General features: G+C 44.1%; 1 protein-coding gene across 18 annotated transcripts in view; it reads left to right on the plus strand.

The window, feature by feature from the left end:
• LOC109859326 (calcium/calmodulin-dependent protein kinase type II alpha chain) overlaps positions 1 to 19,334 on the plus strand; it is a 109,367-nt gene that overhangs the window by 81,967 nt on the left and 8,066 nt on the right. For 3 of the 18 annotated variants that reach the window (XM_020437459.1, XM_020437460.1, XM_020437461.1), the window contains exons 12-15: positions 5,003 to 5,059; positions 10,157 to 10,312; positions 13,172 to 13,324; positions 15,446 to 15,517. The exons of 3 other annotated variants lie outside the window; for them this stretch is intronic. In XM_020437459.1, coding sequence (XP_020293048.1) covers positions 5,003 to 5,059; positions 10,157 to 10,312; positions 13,172 to 13,324; positions 15,446 to 15,517 — 438 coding nt within the window. Of the gene's footprint in view, positions 1 to 5,002; positions 5,060 to 10,156; positions 10,313 to 13,171; positions 13,325 to 15,445; positions 15,518 to 18,239; positions 18,303 to 19,334 lie in introns of all 18 variants that reach the window. 12 more of the 18 variants (XM_020437468.1, XM_020437469.1, XM_020437471.1 and 9 more) reach the window with 6 other exon arrangements.

The following is a 19,334-nucleotide window of genomic DNA, read 5'->3' on the forward strand; positions in this document are numbered from 1 at the left end:
TCGGCGGACAAATTGTTGTAAACAATTAGCGGTTGAAATTAAAATTGTAGCTTTTGTAACGCGAAATAATTTAATTATTCGCGACTTGATGTACACACAGTATGAAAATTAATTAGATGATTAATTAGATGTAACACGTAATTAGATGTAGAGAATTCGTCGACGAAGCTGAAAGACGATGCAGTATGTAGAAGGAGACGCAGTAATTTCGCGCGAATAAGTTAAGCGCGCGATCAATCCGGTGTGTCAATTAGCAAACATGGTATTTTGTTTCACAGCCGATCTCGATGTTTTGTGTATCTCTGTTTATTGACATTTTCTTCTACTTCATCACCATTCATTCATTCACGTCGATCTTTCGACCGAAGCGATCGTTCCGGCTCACGTCGCTTGTCGCTTGTGGTATTTTTTTTCTTTTTTTGTTACAGCCTTAGTGTATTTGTATACGATAATTCCTTAGAACACAATTAGCGCAGAGAAGACTCTTCAAATTATTACTCGCTGTTTTTCTTTCACGATTCACGATAGCTCTCTCTCTTTCTCTCTCTTTTTCTCTCTCGCTTTGATCGCCGAACGAAAGACGCTCGTTAGAGTCCGACTCTGAAAAATTTGTGAGTTTCCGATCGGAGTAATTTGCGGCCTCAATATACGTATTGCGAGTTAAAAGCGAAGCTAACGAGCGGCTATCTTCGGAGACGGCAGCTTCTCTGTCTTTCTCTCTTTCTTGACTTTTATATATTTCTATACGTTATTTACCGATATATACATATATCTCTATCTCTGTTTCTTTGTGCTTTTTGCAAATTTTTTAGCGGACTCTTCTCGACACGAGTCAAGTTAATTCCGCGCGTGTTACATAACACAGAGTAGCGCAAAACAAGGGAATTTAGTTGCGAGCTTTTTTCTCCAGAGGCAACGTACATATCCACGATTATTAAATTATCACTCTCGCACGTTTAGATCTCATCTCGCATATATACATATATATATATTATATATATTATACACATAATATATATTTGTGTTTCCTCTCACACTCGCACACACCTGTCCCGGTGTTTTTTGGATACATTTTGTGTTTCTTCTTTATTTTTTTTTATTTTTTTTTTTTTGTTTTTTTTGCTGCCACGTACCGAGCCTGCGTGTGTACATTTTGCGACGTCGGTGAGAGGGGACGTCTGATTTTGTTCTCCTGGTTTTTTTAACGTGCGAACCAGAGCGGCAGAACAAGATGTGACGCGATGAGCGAACAGTCGCTCGTTGAGCAATAGCAAAAAAAAANAAAAAAAAAAAAAAAAAGGAAAGATGAATTTATCGCTCGGACGTTGCCAATTGCGCGAACGGGGAGAAACGCGTATGTGCATTTACGACATAGGCGCTCGACATACTCTTTCTCTCTATTTTTCTTTATCTCTTTCTCTCTCTCTCTCTTGAATACTTTTTCATTTCGAAAACCGTCGGCGAGAGATACAGTCAGAGATTTACGTGGCAGTGACAATCACGAAAAAAAAAAAAAATTGTCGGCATTTTAATAGATCGTTAGAGCGCTACGACAAAGTGGAGAAAAGTGATATATAATCGATGAGCGGAATCGAATCGACGGTCGTCGAGAACAATCGCGTCGAGATGACTCTTATAATTGTTCAAAATTAATTAACGTCACGCGTCATCGTTTCAATTGTTGTCTCGATTGCTTTTTTTCGATTACCGCGAAGAGTCGCCGATGAAAATTGAATATCACACGGGTGTGACACCTTACATATATTGACCCGTGTGGGAAATTGCGTAAGAGGAAAACTGATCGCGCGCGCGCACACGCGTCTTGGGAGGGTAAAATTGATTTCGAAGATTCCGGTGGCAAATAAACAACGGGAGCAAACATAATCGCGGCTCTTTTTCTCTCTCTCTCTTTCTCTCTCTTTCTCTCTTTTTCTCTCGAAAATCCCGTGTACGATTTCGCTCTTTCGAAGTATATGTGTACTTTACTTCGCTTCGTGACTATACTCTTTCTCCATGTGCACCAAGCTCGTTTGAGAAGGCGATCGCACGCGCGATCGCGTCCCCAAACGAACTCTTTCTTCACCTTCTACGAAACCACCACCTTGCATCTCGTCACACGAACACGTCCTTAGACTTTAGGTCACTGTTAGTGTCACACCACGCACACGCATATGACACGTACATGTATACAAACAGACATACATCAGACACACACACACACACACACACGCTCTCTCTCTGTCGTCGTCACAAGTCTCGACTCTCGATGTTTTAGCCCGGTGTTATGGATTTATGAACACCAGCCCGTTGTATGAAACTTTTGTTCCCCTATTTCTCGCTCTGTGGCACTTCTCTTTCTCTCTCTTTCTCTATCTCTTCCTTCGCCTTTTCACCACACCACCCCCTTGACTTTTGTGTCGCGCACTTGCTCTCCGTCGGCTGGAAACCAATCGGCCGATGTGGAATTGACTCTCTCTCTCTCTCTCTCTTTCTCTCTCTCCACTCACTTCTTTCTCCGACTGTTTCTTTTTTTTCTGTGTGTCGATCCGCTTCTTGCATGCTTCCCGGCCGTTGCACGCTTGCTCGCCATCGTACGGCGTTTTTTTTTTTTTTGTAAAGCCTCCGAGTGTCGGGAGGGAAAAAGCACATTTTTAGCGGAACGCGTGACCGCACGTAAAGTTGCCCCGCAACGGCGAAAAATAGTTTCTTCCATGGTTTTCTGCTTTTGTTTTGTTTTGTTAGACAACTCGTTCTTGCAAAATAAACTTGCGAGATGATCAACAAATCGCAATATGAAAATTGAGTAGATTTACAAAAATTGATTAAATTATCAATTCTAAAGAAACGAGGCTTTTGTCATTTTTTTTTTTTTATATTCAAGATCGATCAGCCGTGATTTAAAGATGAACGTAAGCGCGTCGACGACCGTTCATTTGCGTTAAAAAAAAAAAAAAAAAAAAAAAAAAAACTAATCTGCAATTTGCAATTTGAGCGAAAAGAGCGTCGCGATCAAAACCGTACGATTGGCTCGATCTGCACGTCTCGCAATCTCTTTCTTTTTTTCCCTTACTACTCGAGACACGATCGATACGTGTCTTTTATTGACGTATGTGCACGTTTTTTTTCTTTTTTTTTTTCCTACTGCAAAGTGCACCTTCCAGCACTTACTGCCCGGTGATACCGATTCTCGATTCTCTTTCTCATCGATTTTTTCTATCTGACGACCGTTTCTTCTGTGACATGTCGTTTTTGATAATATATATATATATATATATATAACAGCACTCTGCACGTTCTTCTTCCTGAATAAATAAATAAAAAAAGGGAGAAAAAAAAGAACAATCGAATCGTGATATATTTGAGATCGTTACGCGAGTCCCTTAACGCTTATACAAACGCTACTCGAACGTTGTTTCACACCCTCTTCTCGTCACGGGTTACCGGAGTTAATACTCGTTATCGCGAAATTTATTGTTATCGCGTGTGCAGTGGCCGAGGGGCAGCTCCGTGCGAAAGAAATCGAAAAAAAAAAAAGAAAACTGCGCGCCGTCAATTCGCGCGAGCGAGTATNAAAAANAAAAAAAAAAAAAAAAAGAAAACGTCCAACAACACTTCTTTGTGCTTTGCACGAATAGAAAACAAAATCCTCTTCCTTTTCTTTCTCTTGTGTCTCGATGTCGCGATCTTGTTCGCAGAATTGTTTTTACAAAATACATGCGCCGATTGACGGTTAGATGGAAACAGAAAAAAAAAAATAAAAAAAAACAAACAAAACCAAAGCATGGCTTTTTTTTGTCGTAGCTTTCACTATTGCTTGTGAAATATATATTTCGCATTTCGAATATAAATATCGTTAGACGAAACGGGAAAGCGACGGGACGTTTTGTTACACTTCGCATTACTCTCGCGCTTCATTTGGGATTTTGACGCGGAGCGGATCCACTCTGGGAATATCTTCCGTCTCGTGATGGAAATAGCGCGCGAAAGCCAAGCACGTCGCTGAAAGTTGGATGAAACTCGAACGGAAAAACTCCCTGGCGATTCCACACGCCGTGATTGTTATTACTTCGCCGACACGTGTTGAGGAGACAATTTGGTGTTTTTTTTTCTTTTTATATAAACTTGGAAGTTACTTTTGATACATTTTTTTGCGGAATTTTTTTTAATCGAACTGCGTTGTCGTTTGCGCTGCTTACGATATTACTTCTCATTGATAACAACCAAGATCTCGAACCGTCAATGTCACGGGAAGAACCCGTGATCATCTACTCAGGAATTTTGTTCAATTTAGCGAAATCGTCAGAGACGACTATTTGACGGAAAAGTGAAGTTTGCCGAGAAGAGATTATCCGCTTGATACAATCAATTTTTTTCTCGCATATAAACTTGGCGGAGAAACTTTGCCACGCGGTTTTGATAAACTTCACTTTTTTTCTGCGTACTTACTCCTTCGAACGAAGGAGCGATATTGCGTACGTATCGATACTACACGGAAGAAAAAGTCTTGCCGCGGCCAGCAACAACAATTTGCTGAGTCCAACTTGAATGTTTTGCTTCGTCAACGAAACGTTTCTTGTTGGCAAAACAAAAATATCTCAATGGGCTTGTTTTTTGCAGCTTTTGCGACCGAAAAGATCTCGAGTTCCGCTCAACATCTTGGAATTTTTTTCTTGGTTATTTTCGAGTTTATCGATTGAGAGGCAAACTGAATCGGGCCTCTGATAATTAATTAAAAAAAGCCTCAATCGTGTCAGCTTGTGCAAAATTAGCGAATTATTCTGCTGGCCGCATGTTAATTTAATCTTCTTGATGTTTCGGCAAATCCTTTTCTTTTCGTGTGGACGACCGAAGCTTAGCTTTCCGTCGTGCGAGATGCGTGGCTTTGTATCGATATCGCGCGTACATATTTACGTTAGGCGTTACATGTAATGATATAAGATATGAACTCCACCTTTCTCTTTTATTCGTATATACGTGATGTATATGTGTATATGTTGTACAGAGGATAAGAAGGGCGGCGTCGACCGGAGCAGCACGGTCATTGCCAAAGAACCCGAAGGTAAAACCAACTCTCTCGAGATCGAGAAACGTTTCGAAAAAAACCCCTTCTCTCGAACGTCTCTCCTCTCTTCTATGTATATTGCAACTCTGGCGTTGTATGTGCAATTTTTTTACGTGTACACAATGTTGTGTATTGTAATTTTTGATACCTTGGCGATCGCGCACACAGCGCACACAATGATCGCCCGCAGCGATCGGCCTCTCCCGTTCGCGTGATTTGTGATTTAAACGCGCGTAAGCGATTGGAACACGCGCGGATGGTATCGCGCGTGATTCTTGGACAAAACCCTCTTCCTCCTCCCGGATAGATTCGCATTTGATTTGATCGAAATCGACGAGGCGAGAATTATCCTTTGGTTTAGGCGAGCGCGCGCGTAACGCGTTTTGGTCGCGAATTTGAATTGAATTCGCGCGCGTCGCTTCAATCCGGCTTGAAATTCGATCGGTCGCGCGAGTCGGCGGGAACAACCAAAAACCACAACTAATGGTAATCGCAGTAATATTTTGCGGTTAACGCAACTTTGCGGAATCCGTGAATTTTGGTGCGCACTAGTAGTGTATGTGGTAGAGCGTGCAAATTCCGCGCGCGGTTAAATTCACTTCGTTATGAAAATTGAACATGTAAATTTAATCACTTTGTTGCATTATTGATTTCGGCGAGAGAAATACCGATCGAATGTTATTAAATAACGCCACTTGTCAGAGCGGACGGATTATTTATAAACCGTGTATTAACATTGAGAGATCAAAACTTCGCGCTCTGTGCAGCAAAAAATATAACAACCAAAATTTGTGACATTTTTATTGTGCAAAACAATTAAAGTGAAACAAAAGCCTTTCAACGCGATCTCGGATATGTGAGGGTTGTTCGCGCGACGTCGCTTTCGGAATAAAAAATTCGACGCGATCGCGAAAATTGAAATCTTTTTAATCGGCAAGCTCAAACTGGACACAATGCGCGTGCGCGAAATAATCGTAAATCTTCACTCGGTTTAATAACACGGGATGCGATTTACCGAACGAAGAGCGACGTTTTATGATCGCGTCTCCAGGAAGAGGAAGGGAGGAAAGGGATAACGATTTGCCACCCACTTCCGGCATATGTCCGAGAAAATCGTCTGCGTGCTTTGTCATGTTTTCCAAACCCCGTATATATTGGACAGAATGTATCTATTCCACGTGAAATATTTCTCTATTGGAGAAAAAGATCGGTCGGGAAGGGTGGATTATCGCGCGGATGGGAGAGATCGATTTTTCACGAGAGGCTCCTGCGAATTTTCCGAGCTTTTGCACCCTTTCTGTTGCCGCTTCTGCGAAAATCATGTAGCGGATTTTTGCCGTCTCTCCCGAACTTGTTTCGTCGACTAACATTTCGAAAATTGTTCTCGTCTCTGACTCTTTTTCTTTTTCTCATAATTTCTCTTTCTCTCCATCTTTCTCTTTATTTCTCTCTCTCTCTCTCTCCTCTCTCTTTCTCTGTCTTTCCCCATTACGCGCGTCGACTCCTCCCCTCTTTTAATCAATCTCAAAATTAATCCCACAATCCGAAACGTGTGCGTGGATCCTCCTGAGACACCCCACCCCCCTCTTTCTTGATGCGCAGCGCGACTGGAAAATCGCATTACAGCTACTGTGAGAACGCAGAGATCGAGATTATAACTGTCTCGGCGGATCATCGTGATTGACATTAATCAAACTGATCGACTAAACCTCGCGACTGCGTTGAGATGATGGGATAATGTTACCCTTTGAATTGCCGTGTTTGGACGTCTGTGTCTAATCAGACTGTGACGGTTATTAATTTACCTCATTACACTAACTCCCTCCCTCTCTCTCTCTCTCCCTCTCTCTCTCTCTCTCTCTCTCTCCTTCTCTCTCCCTCTCTCTTGACAGCTAATCCTCCATTTCCAGTATAAATTATGTCATCTCCTGCGTGTATAATGTACACAAGTGTGAAAGTGATCGGATTACTCGATCGGTTTTTGATTCATTTTCTTGAATGTGAAGGAGAGTCGTTGGCAAAATCGACGATCTCTACTTTTCGAAAAGCTTACTATCTAATTTTTATTAAACGTGTGTGTGCTTCTGAAGCGGCAGAATTTGAATCAACGTTTGAAAGTCGGTCGGAACAAGTTTTTCCGCTTCGATTTCCCAAAATTACACGCGAGTAAAGTTTTTGCAACAACATCTCCTTATATTTTCTAAAAGGAAAATAAGAGACTTTATATTAAAAAAAAATACATATATATAATCTCGCTTTAATTACTTTCGCACTTCTGCGACTGGAAAACATTAATATCCGCCTCGATTTGTTCGGAAGGAAACCGAAGGAAACAATTCAATTTCCGTCGCGATGACGAGCCGTATTTCTTGCGTGCGATATTCACGTTGTGTGCGATCGACATTCGGGAGAGGGATAATAAAATAACGAACGCGCGCGCGCTTGTCAATTCTTCTCGCGCGAGTCTCGAACGTGTAAGCGCGCATAATGAAGTCGTTTTCGCTAAATTAGTTATAACTACGTTATAATAAAAGCGGCGCACGAGTGATAGTTAGCTCGAAAGTTATAATTAAGCTCGAACCAACTAACTAACGTGGAAAGCTCGCGACTTAAGCCTAAAATTACCTTACGTTAAAGGCGAGAACACGACCGGGATTTCCATCCCGCAGGGCGGATTTTGTTCTTGTAACATTTGATGTTACAAAATGTAACGTGCGCGCTAATATTTCCAAAATAGAGCGAGTCTCTTGTTGGATAAATTCCCGCGTATCAAATCGTTACATTTTTCCAAATATCTCGCTTATACGTGCTCTTCAATTTCTTATTTTCGACGCGCGCGAATAAGTACACGCTATAATTTTTCGTCTCCGTCGATCGTGCGATTTTCTCTCAAGACACCGCGGCGCCACTTTGCTTCGTGCTCGCCTCGCGCGTGCACGAAGACCACGTACTGTCAACAGAAATACCTGGCCGCTTGGCATTACTTGAAAATAGATCGGCGGCGATTCGAGACGTCGTTCGCGAACGAGCGAGGAGTCTCGCGCGGTTTCGAACGAGCGATTTTATATTTCGCCACTGAATTGGTTTTTTTTTTTTTGTTTTTGTTTTACGACTGATATCGCGCGCGACAATATCCGCGCTATTTATCAGACGAGAACGTGAATTTCGCCGCGGCGTCTGGTGTGTCGTGTCGCCTTTTTTTTTTGTTTTTTGTTTTGTCGCGGTGACAGTGTCGTGTTTCTCGTGATTTAGCAACGACGCCGTTTGCAGAAGAGATCGTAATGTCGGCCAACAGCGCACCCGGTTCGTCGAAGGAGATTTACGGTGAGTCTCACGGAGATTTGGTCGCATTCTCGCTCGCAGTTTCATTTACACGTGTCTGTATTTTGTGCACAGCGTCGTTTGTTTACGCCGGCGGTGAAAATATTTCCTGCTTGTAATGGCCGTTCGCCGAGAAACAATCTTCGCTCGCGAATTGCTTTCTCGAATGTTCTGATTTTGTTTTTGTTTTACGTTCTCTTCGACTTTTTTTTTTATAATTCTCCGCGGATTGTCTCAAATAATTAATTCCGTCGTCGCCGACATATCGCTTGGTTCGCGCGAACCAATCGAGTGCGCGCGAACTCGCAACACACACAGTCGGTGTGTTTACCGAGCGTATTTGAATAAGTCCTAAGTCCTTCACGGCTTCTTTCGCGATCGATCCGGCGGGAGTTTTAAGAAATAAACGCAACGGCCGGAGAACGGATTTAACTTTGAGCATCTTCTTCTTGAAGCGACTTGCTTTTCAATTAAAATTTTCGTCAGAATCTTCTCGCGTCGAGTAAATTTACATTCATCTTTCCGTTTAATTAATATTCCATGGACTTGGCAATCTCTCAATAAACGTCGGATGAATTTCGCTCGCTCGTGAGAAAATCGTGAAGAAACGCGAGAGAGAGACAAAAGCGAGGGGAGCCCGAAGAACTTTGTGCACACACATACAAACATCTTTGCGCCGGTTCTATATTAATAATCGCGAACTGTCTCCGACGGGGCGTCTCTTATATGCAAAACGAACTTTCGCGACGCGACTAAGACGCGCTTACGTATGTAGTCGGGTCACGATCACACACACACACACACACATAGACGCGGGCTCCTAGGATCTATTTCTAGAATAAATCTCGTCTACGCGCGGAGCGAAAATTTACCGCGTTCGAGGCCATTGCTATGCGTAAATAATCGCATTCGACGCGCCGAATTGTAATCGCTAATAAATCCCGACCAATTAACGAACCGAACCTCTTGCTCTTTCTTCCGTGAAACTCGTTCTTCCACACTTCGAGGAAACCTTCCCTCGACTAATCTCTAGCTTAACTTTTCGAGCTTTTCCGCGAGATTACGCGGAAAAAGAAGTTTTTTGCGATTACATTACGGGTCAGCGAGAAAAATCCACTGAATTTTTTGTTTCATCAACAAGACGTTTTGTTGGCAAAAAAAATTCAGAAATAGGCTTAACGAGAAATTTTTCTCGCTGCCTGTAGGGTATGCGGTATCTTCTCGCTGTTCTGGCAAATCTTTTTTTTTCCCCCGCACGCTTTACTTCTTCCCCCCATTTTGGATGAAATGCTCGTCGATACTAACTCCGACGTTTGATGAAGGCGATCGATGTGGCTCGATAACGTTACGCTAACTCTCGTTCATGATTAACATAACAAATGGGCTGTGTTAGAACCCGGTTTCCGATATGTGTGTGTGTGTATGTGTGTGGCGAGGTATGGTTTCGCCTTGTTTCGCCCTTGTTTCGTGGCACTTGATCGATAGTTAAGGCTTCTCCTTTTGTCATCTTTTGCCGCGTGCGCCGTTTTTTCTCGGTAGCGAACAAACGACGTAATGGGTCGCGTCAAGACGACAGTCGCCACCCAGAGCTTCGCTTTTTTCCCTCCCGCCTTCTTCATACGCTTTGTTGGGCCGTTCACCCTCCCTTGTTGTTTGTTGATGTCATTGGACCGGTCGATTGCCGACCGGTTTGTTTTTTTTTGCCGCTCGGAGCAAAACAAACAACATCGCCACCCTGAAATCGAAGGCTCTTGTCTTTCGTTTACCTCCAAGGTACACCCCCGAGCAGCCCCGCGACAATGTCCGCGTTCTCCAAGGCGGTCGGCGCGGCCACGGCGGCGACAAACAAGCAGATCCCGAACCAGACTCAGATTCAGGGTACGGGCAACCCCCTCGGAATTGCCGCGGTTCTCCTTCAAGGAGCCCAAGGTAATACTCAAGATTCCGGTGGTGGGATTCGACGCGCGAAGATTACGGTTTCTTCTCTCTCTCTCTCTCTCTCTCTCTCTCTCTCTCTCTCTCTCTCTCTCTGTCTCTGTCTCTCTCGGGGAAATTTCTCTTCCTCTGGTAGAAAAGTCCTCTTGAGATGAAAATGTCGCAACGGCGATTGGAAAATGTTCAATTAGCGGATTTGCGGAGAATTTAAATTGAAGTTTCATTCTCTCTCGCGCGCGCGATTCTCAATCCTGAGGTCTATATAGATTTTAAGAAGAAGAAGAAGAAAGACAGTCTCTCTCTTTCTCGTGAATCCCACCACTGCTTGTAGATCTCGCGGCCGTTAATGCAGCGTGGAACAAGTGGAGTCGCTCTCTCTCGAATCAGAAGGAACGGATTTGTGATGTGCGGGTGTTATTCGCTGACAGATAACCCTTCGTTTGTCGATTGATTCGCAAAGCGTCGAATTCGCTCAGATCCAATTACGATTGCAACAGATTGCGCCGCGCGAATTGGACAAAAAGGAGATTAACCGCGTGCGATCACAACGATTAACTCGGTTAAAGGTATCAGGTTTTAGTTTCCGGATATTTTTGCGAAATGTGTATGTGTGTGTGTGCGCGCGCGCGTGATGTTTGATCGTTACGAATTCTGTGTGTGTGCGCGAGACGGTCGATATGATACGCATTTTCGAAATTGCCTCTCTGGATTCTGTTCTCTCATCCCCCCGGTGCGAGAAATCAACGTCAACGTGAACGTCCGATCGCACGTGGAGAGACGCTCTCGATCCCCTTCGTACGTGTGTGAAATGAATCTCCGAGAGAGAATGGCGTGTGTTTGGAGAGGGTGACGCGAGAGCCCGTGGAATGCAAGTTGCTGTATCAAGCCTCACCCACTTTCTCCCCTCCTTCGATCTAATGGCGACCAATCATTAGACAAGTTGTCCCCACGTGGCGTATATTCGAATCTACTTGCGCGATCGCAAGGATCATCTCCCCGATATCATCGCGTAACATCGTCTCTTTAGAATTTCCCGATCTGATTCGAAAAGTGTCCGTCGATTTCAAACAGACGACGAAGAAAGTGGAAGGAATGCAATGAAACATACGCAGGATATTTGTTGCGAAATATTTTTAACAAGACAAAAAGATATTTACGTTATGTGACTACGTTCGTTACGGACTCGTTCGTAAAAACGAGTCGAGACCGAAAATAATCGCGGATGAGAAATACCGCGCACTTGGAACGATCGTCGCTTTTTAATTAATTGCCGCAGTCTCTCTCTCTCTCTCTCTCTCCTCGTGTCGCAGGACAAGATGGTAGACCCACGGAAGAAGACGCTTGAAGCGCAACCAGCGTGTTGCGGTCCGATCGACGAATCGGTAAGGTTGACCGGATGACCCATTTCTGCTTTCACGCTTTATAATCGAGATTCTCCGTAGAGAGCCGCACATACAATCACACATATGTGTATATACATGTATAACCTCGGCGCACACCAGCAATATATAAATATATAATATCCCGTTTGATGAAACGAGAACGCGGCAGAAATCGGTCGGGGCCGGTTTTCTCGCTCGTAGTAAAACCCGGCGAGCATGACTTGGAATTATTTATGACACACACACATATGTATATTATTTACTAAATTACCTTTTTCAGTTTCTTGACAATATTACACACGAGATATCGTACGTACAATAATAATGATAATGCGTTCTCCCGCCTTTTTCGCACTCTATCCTCTTTGGCGTTGCGCGAAAACGCTTTTCTCATGTATCATTTTTTTTTCATCAAGCTTGCGTCCGTATTTTTTTCGCGCGCGTCACCCACACACACGCACATACACACTCTCTCTCTCTCTCTTTCTCTCTTCACGTTGCACACACTCACGCGTGTTTAGAGATTTTCTTTTCAGACGACAAATAAGATCCTCTTCACGATCCCCATCCACTTTTGCGAAGGGCGCGACGCGGGAGAAGGTGAGAAGCCCAGGCGCTTTTTATCGCTCCGCTTCTCTCTCCCCACATCGTCGCTCCTCGACCTCTTTTCGACACGCTTTCTCACGCACACGTAGACACAGTACTGTCCGATGAATAATCAATTAATCCCGTCGATCGACCGACGACGGGGTTCTCCTTGTCTTTACCTTATCAAGTTTCTTTCTGTTCTTCTCCCTCCCCCCATTTCTCCGTCCCTCACTTGGGACTCACACACAGTGATAAAATACGACGCCGCGCGTCCGACAGCTCGCTCTTCCGACGATATATCACGCGACGCGGTTCCCTGTGCTGTCTCGCTCTCTCTCTCTCTCTCTCTCTCTCTCTATCTTTCTCTTTCTTTCTCATCTTCTCCTGTCTTTCTCTCTGCGCTCTTTCGTCCGATCTTTATTATTTACGAATTCGAGCACCGGGAATAGAACCGCGATGATCGATCGCGTTTTATACCGAGCGACGTTTCGTTGAATTCCGCGTTCAAATCGGGGGAAAATGTCTCGTGACGAACAATATCGCGTGATTGTTGAATTTTTTTCGTGCAACAAGCGAAATAAATTGTTTACATTTTCTTTTGTCCATTGATTCTCGAGACACATTGGCTGAAAAAAATTCTTTTCGGTCGTTTTGAACGATTCGAGAACGATTGCGCGTAAACGCGCTGTTTTTCTGGTCATTATTTTATTCCGCGCGAAGGGAGAAAACGCGAACGAGAGAAGAGCGCAAAGCCGCGATCGTCGGTCGAGGGAGCAGTCGAGAAACGCGGGACGCGACATAAATATCGACGCGACACGCGCGCGCGAAGGCTTCTTTGACGTTTGACACTAGCTCGTGTTTGGTTGGTTGATTGCATGACTAGCTGGCAGCGCAGGAGGCAGCAGCGGTAGCAGCAACAACAGCCAGAACAGCCAGGTGGGAGGCGCGTCGTTGTCATCGTCGGCCAGCACCAGTCACCAGGCCAACGCCAGCAACGGGCCGACGGCATCGCGACGCCAGGACTCCTCGGCCACCGGTCTGTAGCACGAGTACTACTCTAGCACATCGCGCACATCCTTTATCATTCGTCCTTCCCGCCTGAAAAAAAAGCCTCTCCCTTTCTTCCAGAGGGTGGAAAGCACCGTGTGCTCTGTGGCTTTCACTTTAATTGTTTTCTCGTTTATTTTTTATTTTTTTTTTTTATTTTCACTGTCGCGCTGCGGATGTACCGATTCGCTCTTAGTTAATTGCCGCGCGCGGCGGTTTGTTGGTTAAAAGGTCCGCGACCTGTGATCGAGGAAAGGTTTTTTTTCACACGGGCGCGTGTTTTTTAATTTATTGTTTTATTTTTTCTGTTTGGTGCGAAAATGTATGTCGTTGTCGTCGTAACGAGCAATAAGGGTAATGTTCGGGGTGTAATATCGGAAATACGGATCGTAATGTAGAAATATTTACGATCCGCGGCCAGACAGAAGTATTATGCAAAAACCACCGCGTTCATTTGCGCCGTTCATAAATAATCGGCGTTAATATGCTCGTTGTGATTTACGAGAACGGGACACGGATTCGCGACCGCGCGTTTTCTCGCGCGCGTGAGAAATAATCGAATAACGAATGAGCAAAAAACTGCGGGATTAATGACGACAAATTTGCGTCCGGGCTCAATTTACGATTAACTATTATATATATCGTGACAATATTACGGGACAGAGCGTTCTTGGCGCACGACCTCTCCCCGAGTTTTACGCGATATTTACGTGATGATAAAAAACGGAGCGCGCTCGGTTTGTCGCGACTTGTAACGTTCGTTTTTCAACTCGTGCTCGACATTTTTTGAATTTTTGTGTTTTTTTTTTTTCGTGTTAATTCGCGAAAAATGCAAAAATCGCGTTTTTTCCTTCGAGAAAACTCGCGACCGAGTTCTTATATATTCTTGCAGTCTTCTCGCTTTATTGAAACGTCATAATGCGGACGGAGTGTCTCGGCGATAACGTAATATACGTCTCCGGCGTGGAGATCCCGCACGAAGAGAGATTCGAATGGAATAGAAAAGTCGGGGTTTATCCTTTTGTCGTCGACGTATCTCGCGAAAGACAAACGCGTATAGTAATGCGCAATCTCGTAAGCGCGCGCGCTTCTCTCATCGGAGAAAATTTCCGAGCTCCGTTGTATAAATTATGCGCCCTCTCTATCTCTCCGTCCTGTGTGTCCTCTTTTACCTCGCAATTTATTCCGGTCGCCGTTTATAAGCCGATAACTCGCAAGCCAAGATATTTAATCCGGAAAAGCTAATCGCGTCCTCCGCGCTCTGTCTTTCGGGATATTATCGGGACGACGTTACCTTGACCGGCGTGTTGTTACGTCAAAGTAGAGTAGCCGGCCGCGTGCAACGAGGCAATTGACATTAATGCGATTATTAACGTTGATGCCGGAATGGCGCGCCGCGATGGGATTTAATGCACGTTGTTTCGAGTGCGCGCAACGTCGAAATGACGCTTTTTCACGGCAACCGTCGCGGCGTATGTATTGTATGATCGCGAACGGCCATCGAATCGAAAAATAAAATTGTAGATGGAAACAAATTCTCCACCTTCTCCCTCGCGAGAGATATCCGAGGCGCGCGGATACTCTCATCAGCACGCGGCGTGCACAACGTGTGACGGCGATAAATTTTATTTGGAATTTCGTTTGATCGGACACGGGGCGACGTTCGAGTGGCGATTTTAAATTAACAAACGTTTTGAAAATCTTCTCTAAATATTTGTAGTTTGCGCGCGTTTTAATTAATTAATCGAGACGCGCGCTCGCGCAGGATATCGAGTTATTGTACACACATAAATGACGACGAATTAGCGCTTTCGAGTTGTCGGCGTGTTCCCCCGATCCCTCTTCAACTCTCTCTTCCGAATCATCCCTCGCGGAATTTTTTACAACTCACGATGCATGTGTACTCTCGACGTTGTGTCAAATCAAAGTTTGTTTCTGTTTGTGTCTGTGTGTTTCTGCATGCCGCACGTGCACTGCCGCGCGCACTCTGCCTCGTGATCGCGCGCCTTGTGTCTCTCCGCCTACACGCGCGCCTTCCTCTCTTCGCAAAAAAACCAAAAAACCAAAAAATAAAAAAACCAAAACGACAAATACAAACGCCACGATGCAGAACTGGATGCGCGACGGATGACAGACAGCAGCCGCTACGCCCGGATCCGGAGCTCCGAGGAACTCGAAGACGGTAAGGGAACCGTCGACGACCGCGGAGGAAACGCGAGCGAGGCGAGCGAGACGAGCGCGCAGCAACCATCGTGCTGTTGGAACCTCACGTCTTGCGGCTTATTGTGAGACACACGTGGGGCCGCCTCGTGCTTCCTTTGAGCGCTCTCTTCTCATAAAGCGCTCTCACGTCGGAAAAAAAAATTGAATTAATAAGGGAAATCCTTCCCGTTATATAAATAAACTCGTGTATTCCCGTAGAGAAAAGAATATTCGCTCGCGGAAATGATGATGCTTGCGAAAAATATAGAAATAACGTGTTTCAAATAAATAGAGAAATTATGCAACAGTACAATTAGGCGTGTTTTTTTTTTTTTTTCATTTGGGTTTCAAGCAATTGCTTTCTGTGTATGTGTGTACGCGGGTGCAATTTTTCTTTTTTTTGGGGGGGGAGGGGGGAGCGAACGCGATATGTACGTCATTAGCGAGAGAGAGCACGTTACGGTCCCCGTCGTTCATCACAGTAATGAACGGATCGAACTCGGGTTGTGTGATTACGTTTGTCCCATCCATCATCAATATCGCACGTTCAACATGACGCTATCTACGCTCATCGCAAGTAGTAAGTAACCGAGACGGACTGCTCCGGTATATACTATATATATGTACACACGTCGTCTTCGTATCCGCTTCGAATTCTGACTCTGTTGCGCGTTCGATCAATTTGTCTTGCGATTGGAATCGGATTAAATTAACGCAAATGGGGGGAAGGGGGGGAATCGATTTTCATTCCGAACGAAACAGACTTTTGTTGCGCAACCAACGTAATAAAACAAAAATACTGAATAAATAAAATGATAAAATCAGGAATGGTCTTCGGTTCGTGTCGGTTAATCCATTTGCATCACAAAGAAAAGTCAAAAATTCGTTCTTATCACCAAAATTTTTTTTTACTGTATTTAAATTTTAATGAAAATGTTACAAAATATGAAAAATAAAATCAATATTGCATAAATAAAGAATTTTTACTTCATTATAGATTCACAAAAATAAACGGAATGGAATCTAATTATTGGTGCGCTAATTTTTTATGCGCTTTGGTGATAAATGCCTAAGTAAAATGCGCGCATATATGCGCTCTGGTGATAGTGGCCAGGCAAAATGCGCACATATATGCGCTTATGATGCAAATGGGTTAATCCAAATGTAAAAAAAAAAACGGCAATAGCGAGAGGACGTTGTGCAAAAATTTTTGAAGTCAATTTTTGAAGTCTCAATTGGAATAAATTACATTTGGCAAATTTAGAGATTAAATGATTGTAGACACACAAAGAAATTAGATACAAAATTAAAAGATGTGTTAATCTTAGTTGTTTACGTGTCTCCAATTATTTGTTGTTCAAAAATGCGCTATGCAAATGCAATTTATATTCCAACTGAAAACATTTAAATCTTCGATCTTTTTCGAGCAAATTTGTTTCGCCGATCTCTCGTTCTATGCGTCTCGAACGTGTACAGGAAGGTTTGCGTTGTTAGAGTTTCGCGACAATGGAGGCGGGGGAAAGCTTTTCGAAATGGCTGTATGTGGGATAGTTCCGGATAGTGTTCTCTCCGGAGCAATGGCGAGACCACCACCCACGTCGCGCGACGTGTATCCGCCCTCGATACACACGGCAAGTTGGAAACTGGCTTGTGTGCACGGTGGTGCGTTCGCCTGAATATCGAATCTAATCCGCGAAACACAGCGGGGGTGATAAATGTGGTTAAGACTCCGTCGTCGGTTAGCGCGCGTACAACGCGCGCACCCGAAACTTCCCTAATCCGCCCCGACTACTCGCGCGCGTCTTCTCTTCTGTACATAAATTTACACGCGAGCGTGCACACGATATTTAGCCCCCGAACGTGTCGTATCGACAACAACGACGCAAGAACTAACGGAGGGGATGTACACACAGGAGGATCCACTCGAATTTGCGTGTTGCATTGGTTAAAAAAAAAAAACCAAAAAAAAAGTAACAAAAACGCAATACGGAGGAACGCGCGTGTTTGCGCAGTGCACGCCAAAATCGTAAAACAAAGAATTTTGCCGCGGCATATCGTTTGACGATAATAGCCGTCGCGCAAAAAAAAGCCTTTCGCGATATTGCGATCGGACGATGGAAACGACAGAGCAGGAGAGGAGGACGACGACGATAAAACGAATAATGATAAAGAAACTCCCGAGGGAGAGACGGTTAATCCTCTTAGACGATGCCGCACGTGAGGATTAAGCTAATAGCCTTTGCATTTCGATCGAGTTAAAAACCGCGAGACCGCGTTATTGTGCGCGCGCGCGTGCTGTTTTCGCGAGCGTTGCGTGGATTATCGCTGTTATTTGTATTATTGATTGCGTCATTTCGTCGTCGCTTCAATTTTCAATAAGCAAATGGAAACAAACGCCGTTACGTGATACGAAGTTGATTGCGATATATAATATTACCACCGATTTGTTATTTTACGTTGATGACGGGCACTCGCGCGCGCGATCGGGCTGGATTTTGTCGCGCGATCCGCGTCGAAAAATCCGCTCCGAAAATGTGCGAAATAACGTTGCGAACACGACGACGCTTGATCCTCCTCGTGTCGGTATAACAGCAACAACAAACAGCAGCTTTTAGCCTTGAAAAATTTTTTACTCCCCGCCTTGGCCTATATTCTTTTTATAACAACACGAAGGAGATATTACATACGTATATTGCTTGTAGACTTAAGAATCGTGTGTCCTATCAAGACCTGCAGCCAGCTCTCGACGAACTCCCAGTGCTCAGGTAAAGTGCGAAATCACGTCGCGACGTGTGAAAAAGAGAAAAGAAGTCGCGGAAAAGAGGAGAATTGTAAGAAGAAGAGATATCGTCCTCTCGACTCACTCGCAAATCTCTCTTCATTTTCGCAAAAAAATTCACGAGGGAAAATTCACGTTTGTTGCGAGGAAAAGAAACGCTGAAGCCGGACTTTGATTAAAATTTAACTATGTTGAGAAATTGTTTGTTTGTTTTTTTTTCTTTTTTTATTACAAGCTTCGCGGAGCTCGAAGATGCTTCAGTTTTTTTTTTCTCATCGCAAGATGCTTTGTTCTCTCTCGAACCGGCGTCATGGATTCATCATAATATGTACACAGTTCAAAGTGCTGTCACATGCGTTGTACAATAGTTTTAGTTTCTGTAATACGAGACATAAGTGATCTCGGTGTTCGATTACGCAGCGACTATCCGCGAGTCCGATTGATTATATTTTTGTTTTTTTAAATTCTCTCTAAAAATTGAAAGAAAAATAAGTTTTCGCAAGCGCCCTTGAGATGTTGTTTGCGAGCAATTTTCTCTCGTCAATTTTATCGTACAACTCGAGATCCGAGTTGTACGAAAATTGTGGAGCGAAGTTCGCAACGCCTCTCTCCCACATAATTCACATAATTGCACATAGGGCCGCGTGGAGAGTAACGGTAAACGGACAGAGTTGCGGACAGAGCGCGTCACGCTCTCGTCGCAACAATAAACATATCCCGAAGACAGATCGATCGGCGGCTCCGGGATCGTTAGCTACGTAATAGAATACCCGAAGTGCGGTAAAGTTTAATTAGTTAGGACAGACAGACAGGCAGAGGAACAGACACACACTCACACACATACACACACACTGTGTGTATATCGCACAGCGTAGCTGGGCGGTTGTGATATGGTAGTGGTGGATTAGCGAGATAACAATTGCGAACTGACTCTCTCATCGCCCGAAAGAAGCGAAACGTTCGTTCGATTCGTCTCGATTGCAAAATTCAATTTTTTTTTTTTTTTTTTTTTTTTTTT

Source organism: Pseudomyrmex gracilis, unplaced genomic scaffold, assembly GCF_002006095.1.
Source record: "Pseudomyrmex gracilis isolate BER0280 unplaced genomic scaffold, ASM200609v1 scaffold_257, whole genome shotgun sequence".
NCBI classification, from domain to species: Eukaryota; Metazoa; Arthropoda; class Insecta; order Hymenoptera; family Formicidae; genus Pseudomyrmex; species Pseudomyrmex gracilis.